This window comes from Gobio gobio (assembly GCF_949357685.1).
Source record: "Gobio gobio genome assembly, chromosome: 1".
Taxonomy (NCBI): domain Eukaryota; kingdom Metazoa; phylum Chordata; class Actinopteri; order Cypriniformes; family Gobionidae; genus Gobio; species Gobio gobio.
This window is the reverse complement of record NC_137097.1, coordinates 55,800,071-55,815,427: the sequence shown is the minus strand read 5'-3', so window position 1 is coordinate 55,815,427 and position 15,357 is coordinate 55,800,071. Positions and strand designations below refer to the sequence as shown.

The 15,357-nt window shown below is 37.4% G+C and overlaps 2 protein-coding genes across 3 annotated transcripts in view; both read right to left on the bottom strand.

Moving 5' to 3' along the window:
* Nucleotides 1–15,142, bottom strand: part of cacng3b (calcium channel, voltage-dependent, gamma subunit 3b) — a 40,628-nt gene extending 25,486 nt beyond the window's left edge. The window contains exon 1 of the mRNA XM_079833712.1: nt 14,044–15,142. Coding sequence (XP_079689838.1) covers nt 14,044–14,254 — 211 coding nt within the window. The 5' untranslated portion in view covers nt 14,255–15,142. The remainder of the gene's footprint in view (nt 1–14,043) is intronic.
* Nucleotides 1–15,357, bottom strand: part of dus1l (dihydrouridine synthase 1-like) — a 658,813-nt gene that overhangs the window by 627,611 nt on the left and 15,845 nt on the right. The gene's annotated exons all lie outside the window — the stretch shown is intronic.

Sequence of the window (15,357 nt, the reverse complement as noted above, 5' to 3'; positions counted from 1 at the left end):
GTGTTCCGGGGTAATTTAGGTGGAAACGGGGCTACTAACTATAAACTTGATCCATGTTCCTGGATCAACAAAGAGGTTGATCCAGGAACATGTTGTACTCTGTGAAATCACAGACACTGTCATGGGCTACCCTGTTCTCTAATTTAAAATGTTTGAAGAACACATTTTTTTCTTTATTTATTTTGCACCACATTCAATACACACATCAAATTAAATTCACTAATTCACAACCACTGAAAATAGGCACAGAGTGAAAGATCGACTTTGGGATTTCCATTGGAGATCATTTAAATGAAGATTTCGATTACTGAGCTATAGCGATAGCTTGTGTCAATCAGAGAGTGACTGTAATCACTGCTCCAGGGACAGCAGTGCTCCTTTCTGCTGCTTTTAATGACCTGAGTGCATTTAATTTTGCAGGTAGGGTCTGAAAATTAAGGCCCAGCTTGCAGACACACTGATTCGTCTAATGGTTTTGACACGGTGAGTCATCCACATTTATTAGGCATGGTTTTAATGATCCTCCACAGGGCACAATATCTTTGCACAATAATATTCCTACCAACACGAGAAGATCACTTACTAGCCCGCTAATTCAACTAAACATAACAAGGCAAGGAACGCTTTATTTGAGCTCTGCGATAAGCGGAGACATGGAGCGTCCATGTTAAATCATGTTTCTAGAGAATGGGGTAATAAATGTGCAATGTGGCCTGTCTAAGACTACTGGGACGGGACTGAAAGACTGTACAAGAGGCAATCTTCTACCACTTGTGGCGTCGATTGCCCCCTCCTCACTCCTGCTCGTCGCACACTCGGCTGCCGTTAGCTGCTTATTACTGTTGTCTCAGCAGGGCCCAATAACTATTCTTGTTTGTTTAAGTTTGCTACTTCTGCTTTGGTCTTTTCCATTAAATGGAGCCTTTTCAAAAAACAGCACACTTCAGAAGACGGGTAGAGGGGTTGTGCAGCAGCTGATACAGGCAGCCACTTCCTCTAGAACCACAGGGGCTCTTGAATGCCTCTCAGGGACTGAATAGTCTAAGTGATCATGAGGAGTTCAGGTTTACATTACACCAGGACAGTATCTCTTCCTTTCCTCCCAAGTGTCATGCCCTTTCAAACTGAGTGCCCCCTCGGAAGTGGATTAGCAATGCAATTTCCAAGAAAAAGCATATCATATATCATATATTATCATATCATATCTCATATCATATTGTTTATTATTTTTATCTTTGATAATTAAAATAAACAAAGAAAAATGGTTTGTCTACAATGCTATGCCAAAGAAATCACCCATTCATAATATACACAACTGATAATTAACTGAAATTTTGAGATGTTTAAAATGTTTTTGAAAGAAATCTCTTGTGCTCACCAACTATTTGATTAAACATGGAAACTGAAATGTTGTGAAAAGTTACTGCAATTTCAAATGACTGGTTTTAATTTAAATATATATTTTAAAATGAAATGTATCCCTGTGGTGCCAAATATGAATTTTTTCAGCAGCCATTACTCCAGTCTTCAGTGTCACGTGATCCTTCAGAAATCATTCTAATATGCTGATTTGATGGTCAGGAAACATTTATTATTATTATCAATGTTGAAAATAGTTTATATTTTTGTGGAAACAGTGGCACAGTATATCATAAATATAAAGCTTGAAAGAACAACATTTGTTTCACATTCAACCAAATTATTGCATCTTGCTGAACAAAAATATAATACAAAAAAAATCTTACTGACCCGAAACTTTTGAACAATGGTGTGGTGTATCAAATATATTTACATTTGCAATCATCAGGGGGAAAAAATCATACAGGTTTGGAATTACATGTCAGGTAAATTTTTTTAAATATTTTACCATAGTAAAAGTTATAGTTACCCAAAAATACAAAAAACAAGAATGTTGAAGAATGTTTCAACTGTATTTGTTCAAAGAATGAAATTAAATTTGCTCCAAAACAACACTGGCCATTATTTTGTTGTATTAAAAAAACTTTCTTTCACAAAATAAACTCATACATGTTTAAAAAGACATGACGGTGAGTGCTTGATGACACACATTTCATTTGTCATTGGGTGAATTGTTCCTTAAAATATTTCTAGTGTCGCTTTTTTTTCAGTCTAGCAGACTGCTAACTCACCCCAGCAAGGCCAAAGTGCTTTGACAGAGGAATGACAGTATTCAACTAAAGTGGGCTGCGCTCCCTATTTGTAATTCAATGAGACCATCTTGTCTTTTGGTTGCCAAATACAGAGCTCATGAATATTTGGGCTTACTGTGCAAAACATGACAGCAGAACCATGAAAGGGAACACATTTTGTGTGGGGGCTAATCCTAAAAGGCCGTATGTTCGGCCGATAAACATTTGCCCGACACCATCGGAGCCTGATCCGAGGGATGAGAAGTGTTCTGTTGAAGTTTCCCGGAAGAATGTGTGGGACTCAAAGCCAGCTGGTACATATGTGTGAATCCGACATCAGCCAATTCAGATGCTGCGATTGCTGTGAAAGCACTTTTTTCTGACACACATCGAATGGTCTTCATCTCATGGCTATTCTTCAGAGCCATCGTGCTTGATTTAGTTTTCCATGAAAAGGAAGAAGCTGCCTGCACAAGCCAGCCAAAGGTTTCTGCCAGCCCATTCTCCACAGAGAGGTCTCCTCAGGCGCGGGCCAATATTGAGTTTAATGGACTTATTTGGCTTGTTTACACTCTAGCAGCGCTGCCCATATTCACGCAGAGGTGAAGTCGACACATACACATCAATATTCAGTTCTATCCCTCCCTGATCCCTTTGCTTTCCCATTATCCCGAATAAAATACATAACATACAAGAGCTCGGGAATAGCGCTGGACATCTACATGCAATGTGCCAAAAACCGTTCCACATGAGCGGATGCAAGTGAGTAAACAACCGGGGCTTAAGGGAGATAACGGCACTTAATAACACAGGGGAGGAACACGGCTTTTTCAGCAGGCTTCCTAATCACAATACTCCAGGAGATCGCAGAAGCACAAGATGGATAGCTCATAAAAACAGGGACACAGCCATAACTATTGTTCAGCGGTGAGCTTATGAACCCCCGCAGGTGGACATGCTGCAGATATTGAAGACACTTACTCATTGCCAAAGCAACAATAATTCTGGCGGTGACTTGTGCGGACAGGCCGGTGTGGGTGCTACTTTGAAGAGCTATAGTGAGACTATTGAGCTCTAAGTACATTAAGAGAAACACCCCAGAGGCCAACACAATCAATGTTTGCCCAAGGAGTGTGAAAGTCTGTGTCTGACACCGCAAAGGATCTTGGGACTGCCGGACCTATTGTTGTTAGTGTCAGATAAAGCTCAGTATTTAGATATAACAATTGTGTGGGCATGCATGCACATATTTGTGTTTCTTCAACTACTGGCAACTTTATGTCCCAGGGGTTGTTTTTTTTCTCTCATTCTAGATCTTCAAATAGATATTCACATAAAAAAACTGTCATGGAAACTTTTCACAAGTGCATTTTATGTAGATTTATTGTTTTACTTTTGTCATAGACCTAAAGTTTTAATCTCAATGTCATCGTGAAACAGAAGCACCCTTTCAGAAAGTTTTAGTAAGAAAGGTCAAAGTATATTTGGCCTATGTACTCAATCTTTTGATCGAGATATAATTAAATGTATAATTAAGTATTCTAAGTATACTTGACTTGTAGATGTGTTTACTCTTTTGATTGAGTAGCCTACACTGAAAATGTTTTTTTTTACTGCTTGTTCAAATTGCTTCATTAAAATGAGCTAAAGCAAAACAATTGCTATACATTTTGTCCTAACTTAATATGATTGTGTTCAATCCACTTAAATAAGTCAAATTGAAGTTTACTTAATCCGTGTTGAGATTACATGAATGATTTTTGTTGCATTAACTGAAACTGGGCGGGGCTTTTTAGTTCCCAGCATGCTTTGCATATGGCTAAATCAAGAGAGAGTAAATGTTGTTATGTTATATGTAAAATTTTTATTTGATGTATTTTTGAGCAAGATGAGAAAAGGGGGAGACTTGATAGTGTGTAATAGTGTTTAATATTCAATTATGTTGGAATTATTAGAACAATTAAAATTACAGTGGGTTACCATTGTGGAGAAGAGTGAAGCATTTGCTTAGGATGTAGTGTGGACTAATACAACTAATGTTAAAATGGCTTTGCTGAAGGAGCTTTCGATGCTTTGCATTTAACATGTTAATGTATGCTATTGCTAGCTAAAGTGTATCAACTAGCTAGAGCAGAATTATAATTCAGTTATGTAACATTAAAATATATGAAAATTAAATGGTTGAATGAATATATGAAATTGAATGTCTGTATCATGTCAGGGAGCCACATAAAATTCACTTTGAGACTACTTAATTGGTTAACTTAACTTGTTTTAATTCCATGATGTTGAAGCTACATGAACAAATTATGTTTGTTTAACTTAATTGATTCATGTGGGACCGATGTACACAATTAAATCATGTAAATCCCCCCCCCCCCATCGTATTAAATACTTTTTTCCACATAGTTTTACATATACAGTCTTATAAACTAACATTGTTTGAAAATATTGATTTTGATTTATAAAGAAAATATATGTTCACAATTCATAGTATCTGAATATTTGTGTAGGCTAGTCCACTGGTAGTGTAGGAGGAATTTACTTCAAATCTACTTTACTCTTCCTTGCCACTGACTGAATTTTCCGGCTATCCATGTTTTCACTGTTATAAGGCAGGGGGCGCTATTACAAATCTTCTAGTACAGAATCTCTGGATCAAAACACAGGTGAAAAAGAAGAAGAAACAAGTAATAGACAATGTGATTATCAAAAAATTAAACAAAAACAAAACTGCCAAACGTCCGTATACTTAAAGTGCAAAAACAATATATAAATAGTAAGCTATAAGTATGATGTTACGTTCACTTAAAGATACTTGCAGTATAAAACTATTAAACTAGTAGTTTACTGAGAGTTCACTTCAAAGTGTACTTTCATAAACAAAAAAATGTGCTACAAGTACTAAAATAGTACACTTCCAGTTCTTATAAGTTCACTTGTAGTACAGATGCAGTACAAATGAGAAACATAGTTGTGAACTATAGTTGTGCACTTAACGTTTACTACTGTTACACTTATAGTACACTTAAACGTATACTTTATATACTAAAACATGGGACAATTTAGTCCCAAGTAGTATTGAAATAGTACACTTACAAGTTTATACTTGTACATTGATATTAGTATACTTACTACATAAAGTATACTTTAAAATATACTTAAACTTTCCTTAAGTATACTTCATAAAATTAACTAAGCATATTTTTCTTAAGGGTATAGTGACATCTTTTTTTTTTCATATTTTGACATACGTCAATGTATGTCATAGTGAATTGGATTATCGTAAAAGAAAACAAATGTATGACGGGGACTTGGTTCTATCCATCGGTTGTTAATTGAATGCAGGCAGATCAGCTGAATGTAAGCTTGCAGTCAATAGTAAGATAGAGGCAGGGTTTAAGTAAATAATTTACTAAATAAGTGGAGAAGTCCGGCATACATCACCAGGGAGAAGTCTAACATTTACCAGAAGATCAAGCTATAACATGTTGAATAAAAACCACCGTTGAATTGTTCGCAACAGGATCAATTACATGCTTTTGAATACACGAGAGTATGCTCTCAACAACAATAACATGATAAGCCAATAATAATTTTTATGTTATGACTCATAATCAATAAATGGGCAAAATTCAAATAATATACCATGTCTAAAATAAAAAATAAGCTAGACATCACATCATTACAATGTACAGTATGAAAAATCAATATTAATTTTGAGTTTCGCTAAAGATTACATTTAGAAGAGTTAAGATAAGTGTTTTTAAAGATTAACTTAAAGTGAGTGTTACATGATGGCAAATGTAATCTAAATGTAAAAATAGGACAAATGAGCTAGAACAAAAATATAAAATATTACAATACTTAATATCCGCGATTGGCAATACCAATAAATCCAGAAAAATCTCAGCTGAAATTGATATGAAACCCATACAGTATATCAACATCTCTGCAAAAGTTTGTATATACTTAGAACACAGTAACGATCACTTGCAATAGGAGATGTGATGTGTAAATAATACCATTACAAAGAGTTTCTTGTGAGCAGCATATATATCTATGTTTATATCTAAATTATGCAAAAAGTGTGAAAAAATATCAATCAATGAAGTTAAACACCTTGCCTTTGACAGTCTCCTTTGTGAGTGATAAAAAAGTGACAGTACTAGTGGCAGAGCAAATGGGCCACACACACAAAGATGGATTGCCAGCAACACATTCTCAGAAGCCCTGTTATCACCTAAATCAACACTCATTGAAAAGTGTTTGCACAAACAGATTTTTCAGGCCTGCTTTCTCTTGGCACCCTGTCCCTCTCATCAATATAATACAGTCTCTTACTTTATTCCCTGCTCCCCCTTTCACCGTAACCAATACAAAATCCATCCTAGCCTTGGCATTTCCATCTCAAGATAATGTGAGCCACTTAGTATCTCTGGCAGGTCTGTGTGAATATATGTGCGTGTTTATGTACTGTATACAGTGGGCATGTGTCCAAAGGAGAGTGTTTCGGGTCATAAGAGGACCCGGCAACATCCATAAAACTATATCTTGCTCCTTAGTAAATGGCTTTCAAATAACAGCACATATATAAATATAATCCATCCTCCTTGTTGCAAACCCAGTTATGTGTCACCAGTCTTTGATCAGTGATGTTCTACCTTTGAGACTAATGCATGACTGATTGTGGAGCTTTTGAAAGGGTAATTAAAGTTAACCCAAAACGCATTCTCTCAAAATTCGACGCAGCCCCGTATGAATGCAGATCAGAGTGACGGGTTCACCGCGCATCCTCACTTCATACAGCTCGGGCTCAGACCCACAGGAGTGGGGGCCGGTCGTGTTATCTCTGGTCGCTGAGCCTCTGAGATGGGGAGGAGACGCAGGGAGCTATTTTTGCAAGCTTAACCAATGCTGTTAGAGGATCTATCAAGAGTAATTTGCCTCACAAAGGTCATCGCAGCCAGGGGCAGAGGCAGCATCACAGGCAGGAGCCTGGAACAGCAGTGACTCACTATGGTCCACATTCTCCTGCCGGCTTCACAGGACGCCATGTACCCACCACATCAAATCAACACGCTGTCACGGAGGGATAAACTAGCATCAATATTGTATTGATTTTGCATGGCATTAGATATTAATACATCGGTTTGCTAAACGTTGCATGGTTTCAGAAGCCCAGCCAATACAAAGTGCAAAAATTCTCCTCTTAAAGGAGAATTCACCCAAGAATGAAAATAAATCTTACATTATTACTCACCCTCATGCCGTTCCAAACCCATAAGACTTCCGCACAAATTAAGATATGTTTGAATGAAATCTGAGCCAGTTCTGTACTCTCCATTGACAGCTACTTTGGTACAACAACTACAAGTTTGAAGCTTCAAAAAGTTAAGAGATCGTAAAACGAATCCATATGAATTGAGCGGTTTAGTCCAGATTTTCTGAAGAGACACGATTGCTTTATATGACGAACAGATTGAATTTAGGCTTTTATTCACATATAATTCTCTTCATGAACTTTTTGAAGTGTCAAAGTGGTAGTTGCGTAGTTGTCAATGGAGAGTACGGAACTGGCACAGATTTTATTAAAAATATTTTTCTGTTCCGAAGATGAACGAAAGTCTCACGGGTTTGGAACGACATGAGAGTGAGTAATTAATGACAGAATTTCCATTTTGGGTGAACTATCCCTTTAAACATAATAGTCAAAGTATACGCTGTATTTTCAGCAATTCATTCAATGCCTTACACTCTAAAAAAAAAGGTTATATATGGCACCAAAAATGGTTCTTGGCTCGTAATCATAGGGGAACCTTTTTAAGTGCTATATAGCACCAATTTTGGTGCTTCAGTGGTTCTTCAGAGGTTCTTCAGCGGTTCTTTGACTAAGGTGCTATATAGCACCGCTAACTAAGGTGCTAAATAGCACCGTTACCATATGCAGAACATGTTAAGATATGGTGCTATATAGCACCAAAAGTGGTTCCTCTATGATTACGACGAAGAACCATTTTTGGTGCCATATAGAACCTTTTTTTTTTTAGCGTGTACACTCCAAAAACAGTAAGGAACATGGGATAAAATATTCCCTGAGATTCCATCTGCCATGGATAATATACTGGAATAGATAATGGGTCACAGTTTGAGAAACATTTCATGATTAATCAATAACTTTCACGCTAAAATATATTCTAAATTTACGGGGGAAAAATATAGGAATAACTGAAACCACATGTATGCAAAAATCACATACTATGGTTGGTCCTATAAATGTTATGTGTGTGTGTGTATATATATATATATATATGTGTGTGTGTGTGTGTGTGTGTGAAGTATTTACTGTATAAGGCACTTCAGCTGTGAGATTCCTCTGCATAAAAACACAGATTTGTGTATATTCAGCTGGCTAATGAGAAATCTGTAATCTGGGTCTGTATAAAAAGCATTTATTGTGTTTGAACTGGTTTTGAAGATGAAACACTTGGCATTTCTTGAGGATCTTGCTCGAGGATCACGTCTTTATAGAGTGTCATTTGTAGGTTGTGCGGAAAGCCCCTATGTGGAAATGGTTTGTCCATATTTTATGCAAATTATGCAAAATACGTTGAGTACACAGTATCTTATTTACAATATTTCAAACTGTTTAACATTAGAACGAGGTTGAGGATGAATTCATGTGCATAATTAGACAGTAACTCTCTGGAATACTTAATTCTGATTGGTCATTCGCAGTCATATATTTCCTAATATTTACCATTGTCCAATGCAATACTGGATATACTTTTTACGACTGTTTTGTACAACTACATCGAAAGCTTTAAGATAATTTACAAGTAAAATTATACAATGATTTCAACTCAAATCAACATTTAATGTCCACATATTTATTTATTTAGCCATATTATAAATAGGATAATGTAAAGCCAGTTGGTCATTATCGCAATAAAAATAAACCCCGACTCAGGGAGGAGTGCATTATCGGTTACATTCTTCACCAGAAAGTATAGGCTGCTTACTTGTCGTCGTTTAAAATCAGAAATTCTCTTTACATGCTCTCCATAAGTCTTTACACAAAGATATGTAGCAGCTCATGTCAGCTGCACTAAATGAAAACGGTGAAAGCATATCTGACTGTTATACTGACTGGGCTTTAACACAAAGAAACATTCATTATTAATTTCTTCTGCTCATTTAAATTGCCACCAAAAAAAATTCTGCTAGCGTATAGATAAAAAGTGTATTTCAACAATGTACTGCAAAGTGCTGACAAGTTTCTTCCATTACCAGTGCAATAATAAATGAAGTCCACTGTAGCCTTGTGTATTAGCCCAACCTTTTGTTCCTAGTCTAACAGCCCTCACTCGCACCTTTAGTGCACATTAAAAAGGCAAAAACACAGGGCCGCATGCCTGTGGAGTGTCCCGAGTGGCAGTGTAAGTGGTTATGAGGTACGGTAGTATGTTCACATCCCAACGAGCCAGTCTCATTGTCCGTTTGAGGATATGTGCACTGGTGCGTGCGCATCTCTCCATGCATGTTTGACACATGTTTGAGATGCCACGTGATGGCCGGGCAGCATCTCATGCTTTCCGTATTTCCGTTTTTCCAAAGCCTTCGTGAACAAGGGGAGGAGGAGGAGGACGGGAAGCAGGGTTGAGAATGGGGGAAGGTATGGAGATAGAGCAGTGGGCCTATCTCGCAGACGGGAGCGGCTGGTTTCCAAGGAGATGTGTGTGCGTGATGAGAGTGCATGAGACAGGCTTTGCTTGGGTGCACACTTAGAAGGAAGAGTCCCTCTTCATCACTCCCTGCTTTGCCTCTCTCTCTCCCCCTTCCCTCCCCACCTCAGTTCCCAGGTCATCATTTATCCTGAGCAAGGCCAAACCGTTCCCCTGAGATCCACCTGCACTTGAGGACATACTGCATTAATCTTACACCTCCATTCAGCAAATGAACTCGTGTTAAATTCCACCGGAGCATTCTCTTATTATTACGTACATAACCGCTAATGTGCCTCCCTATGATGACATGTAATGCAACACGCCGTATATTTAACCCGTTCTGTTTGGGAGGCCTCAAGGCCTTTTTAATAGTTTATATTCAAGTATCAGGTTGATATTTCTTGACTTTTCCTATCTTATGAGAATTGATCATAAACACAATTTCGACTTATGCTTCAAAAATTCCTCAATGAAAAATGTTACATCACTTCTGTTTTGATCTTACAGACCCAAGATATAAAACATGATTAAATGTAATGGATTTTCACAAGCTCAGTTCTCTGAAATTGTACACATACACTTTTGTTTTGTTTGATTTTTCCTTACTGGAATTGCTGGAATTAATACTAGTCACACATCTAATAAGTACATGACTAAATTGTACTACTTTACTTTACTAAACAGATGGCTAAAGCTTCAAAATGTATTTACACATGAAAGTAATTCTGAAAGGTTAATTTTGAAATTACTATATTTTTTTAGGCATACACTACTGTACATTTTTATTCTCACCAAAGCTGCATTTATTTAATCAAAAAACGTTTTTCTTTTTTTAATATATACTTTAAAAGGTAATTTATTCCTGTGATGCAAAGCTATTGATGATTTGATATTCAAGAAACATTTCTTCTTATTATTATCAATATTGAAAATGGTTGTGCTGTTTAATATTTTTTGTGATTTTTATATTTTTTTCAGGATTATTTGATGAATAGAAAGTTAAAAAATAATATTTATTTAAAGTACAAATACTTTGTAACATTATAAATGTCTTTACTGTCACCTACAATCAATTTAATGAATCCTTGATTAATAATTACATTTTTTTTTAATTTTTTATTTGAACAGCAGTGTATATCATGGGGTCTCTGACCCCATACATAAAATAACAATAAGTGTAATTTCCAAATAACATGAGGGTTAATAAAGTCATGCCTTTTGATAACTGTGTTTCAATGAAAATTGGAGCAGCGTGCAGTGAATCACATCCACACGCTGATTCATATCATTCATATGAATTCTAATAGTCCGATATCTTGCTTGCTTTACACATATGACTGTACCTTCAGCCTTTGGCATTTCAACTGTAATTACATTGTAGAAATGATCTTAAGCGAATCTTATGGCCCATCAAATTCAAGTCGCACTTCAGCTCACAGCTTTTCCAGGAAATCTCGATCAGTACTTGCTGTTTTGGCCTCCTGCGGAGACAGTCATTTACATATTGGCACACAGAGCTGTACTTGACAAACTCCCCCGAGAGTGTTTAACACACCTGAATGCTGGACATGCAAGGAGGCTGAAGAGAAAGATAGCATGACCTGACAGACTACTGAAAGCTCAAACAAACATACACTTACACTCCCTCCTTAATACTAATGTCTCAGTCATAGCTATTCAACAACTGCACTTCCAATCCTACACCTGTACAGTCTTTTTCAAAGTGGAAATGTCTCTCTTGATGCTTTAACCTAAAATTATAAGCATCCAAACTATCATCATTAAAGGGATAGTTCACCCAAAAATTACAGTTCTGTCATTATTTACTCACTTGCATGTCGTTCCTAACATATATGACTTCCTTTATTATTTTTAGGAATGTCCCAGTGGTTTTTTTTTGTCCAGTCAATGAAAGTCCAAAAGGTCCAAAGTTGTTTTAGACCACACTGACTTTCATTGCATGCTCTTCCACAAAATATCTTATTTTGTGTTCAGTTGAAGAACATAATTAGGGTGAGTAAAATTAGAGAAATTTCATTTTTGGTTGAACTATGGTATGGCAAACACAAGATTAATAATCACAAAGAGGCCAAACCTCTTACGAAGTGATGGTAAATATTTAAAGTCATCTTATTGGCATTCACAACCCATTTTATTTCAGAATTCAACCCATTTCGGTGTAAAGAATACGATTTAATGAGAGATTTTCAACTGATAATTAATTGGATTGTGAAAAGTGGGCAATTCATACCAGAATGGATTGCTGAAGTGTGCCTAAATACCTATTTTGCTATTGGTTAACACGATCAAGTAGACTGCATGGCTTAGATGAAGTTAGCATGACAAGAAAGTTTGTTTCTAGAAAGAGTAAAAACGATATTTTGATTACAAAAGCAACCATTTTGTTCTATGAAATAACATGCACCGATGAATCATTCACAATGAGACCAGAAGTGCGCATTATGAAATGAAAAAGGGTCAATGGTGGTTCCATGATGATTTTGAATAACATCAACAGGCAAAGCAAAGCTGTCATGCATGGAGGAACACGCTGAAGGTAGTGAGTGGCTGTAGAGCAGCACACACTTGAAGGTTATATTCAGAGAGGCTGGTCATGTAGTCTTGTCCAGCAGAAAGCCTCATTATTACCTTCCTCAAAGATTTATGTACAGACAAGCATAGACCATGACTCAGAGTGATAGGTTTCTACTTAGACGGATCAATCCCTCATTAATATTAAGCAAATAAATCATGAGAATCTTTTTGAGATTTAAAGTGGATCAAATATGGCTGTGGGTATCTGTGCACTGGGTGACAGTGACATACACTTCAATTAAATTAATACTGAAAAGTCAATCACTGGATTTGTGTAATCTGCCATGGCCACATCTATTGGATTGCGCCCATCCCTTTCAATTAAAGATGAGGATCTTCCCATCACATTGCAGTCATGTCACCTCTCTGCGTTCCCTGGGGCAGGAGATTAATCAAAGTTTGAAAAGACATTATGAAGTACATTATTTCGCTCCCAGTCAAGCAGTGTCAGGGCTGCCAAAACCTAAACTGCATGGAATTAGAATGAATCCGTCCAGAGGACAAAGGCAAGGAAAGAGAGGGAAGATAAGGAGAAAAATTAGGAAAATAGAGGAAGAGGATAAGCAAAAGGAACAAGTCATCATCATCATGTGTTAGGGGTATATGATGTATTTGAATTACGGGGTATGTTTTTAAACTCCATAGGGTGTTTTGTTAAGCTCACTGTAGTTATGTAAGGCTGTAGGGCTTCCAGTTTGAATCGACTTTTATTTCCCCTTTAAAGAGCCCTTTAACGCTGCTTTGTGTGTGAGGTGCATGGGACAACAGGCTGTTCACAATTGTTCAGAGCACCTTGATTGACAGAATGGTGTGGCTGATTACAGCTTCATGAGTGAATACAATGCAAATCCCTAACCCCTCTGCCCCCCAAAATAAAGAGAATATATTCTCATAATTTGTATGTATGGGATAGATTTACTATTGTCTTCTTTGTTAATAATCTTGCACAGACAGACACCAACAGCAATAGCCAATTCGGTGTCAACAGCTTGCAATACTGAGAGATTTATACTTTGTAGAATAAAGTGATTTTATTGAACTGCAATATAAGGTCATCAATATGATTGCCCCTCTTATTTTGGATTGACAAATGAGTAATTCATCAATTTAGCTCTGATCTATTGGTTATATGACAGCTGCAATTGTCATTTAAAAAAAACTTGATTTGTGCCTGTGGGAAAAGAGCTTCAAAAAACCTTCAATTCATTTAAACAGTTAGGATTTTGTAACAGCTGCAGTTAACAACAGGCAACGGTTGTAAATACTGTAGTATTAAGTCAATTCTGGTGAGGTTAGTGGTGTTTCGCATTAAATAATCTTTTGATAGATAGATAGATAGATAGATAGATAGATAGATAGATAGATAGATAGATAGATAGATAGATAGATAGATAGATAGATAGATAGATAGATAGATAGATAGATAGATAGATAGATAGGTAGATAGATAGATAGATAGATAGATAGATAGATAGATAGATAGATAGATAGATAGATAGATAGATAGATAGATAGATAGATAGATAGATATGACATAAGTTGGACTTTTTTAGAAGCACACAACGTCTTACCTTCTAGACAGCAGGTTCTCCAGAGCCCTGAATGGGTCATGACTTCCTCATTCTTCCTGCTCGTCTCGTTCTCGTTATTACTTTTGACCCGGCACACTCCTCGTGAGTAGAGCCAATAGTCCGTTCCCACAGCGATAGTCATCAGGCTGAACGCGGCGAAAGCGCCCACTGTAGTGATGAGCATTTGGACTCCTCTGTCACACATCAACATTTTGCCTCATTTCAGGATGGGGGGTCAAAACAAGGTTCTTAGCGTGTCTCGCAAAACCTCCTAGCCTGCTTGGTGTGCGGACTCCATGCTCCAATCGACTTCAGAAGCTCAAACCATTATTATGTGTTGATTTCTGGGGTGTCGAGACTGTTGCAGTCGCTGTTACTGCTTCTCAAGTTCAGTAAGAAGCCTCACAGTGTTTCCATCGCTTACGCGGAGAGCTATTTGTTTCTCATTCTGGATTGTGGGGAAAAAAACTGTTATCGAGGAACAGTCTCTCTCATCAGCACCACAGCATTTTGCAATTGAGGTACTACTAGGCTAAACGAATGACACGATGTTTCGCCCGTGACTTCACAAAAGCATCTTTGTTTCCCGAAAACGCCAATAGATCAATGTTTATGCACGGAGAATAAGTAAAAAATACTGTCCCCTGTTAATCCGGCGGAAAATGCCTTCGTTCAATGGATGCATCCGGTATTTTTCTCTTAAACACAAGAGAAGAGTAAAATATCCCACTTCATGATCAGCTTGTCTCTCCAAAATTTCCCTTCAGATCTGGCGAATCAAAAAAAAAAAAAAAAAACATTGGATTATATATGGAGCAGCATGTTTTGAAGGCACATATCGATAAGTGATCGTTTAAATGAACATAATCCCAGCACTTGTAATTGCTGTCAACGGTGATGCTGGTCCCCGCAAATGTGTTTTACAGCAATGACAGCTCCCACGTTCCTCCCGAATCCGCTTGTTTGAAACACCGCCCACAGAGGGAGCGGAGCTGAGCGGAGGGAGCGCGCTGGCTGCTGTCCGCGCTGCTGAATGGACGAAGCCTCTCGTCTAATCTCCGAGTTTCTCCCCGCACAGCGCCTCTGGCTCAACCAATGTGCTACTTAAGGCCTTCATATGCAAAGATATGGGCAAGAAGCGATGCATGAAAAATCGGACCCTGGAGAACAGGAATGTCCTTAAAGAGCCACAGACATTTTAGATGATTTCCTCCATGGATACCTTCATATGGGCAATTCTGTTTTATAGATCATTGGATAATTTGGATTCATGGGGATATGTTGATGACAGTAGGCTACAATCAAAAGTTGCAC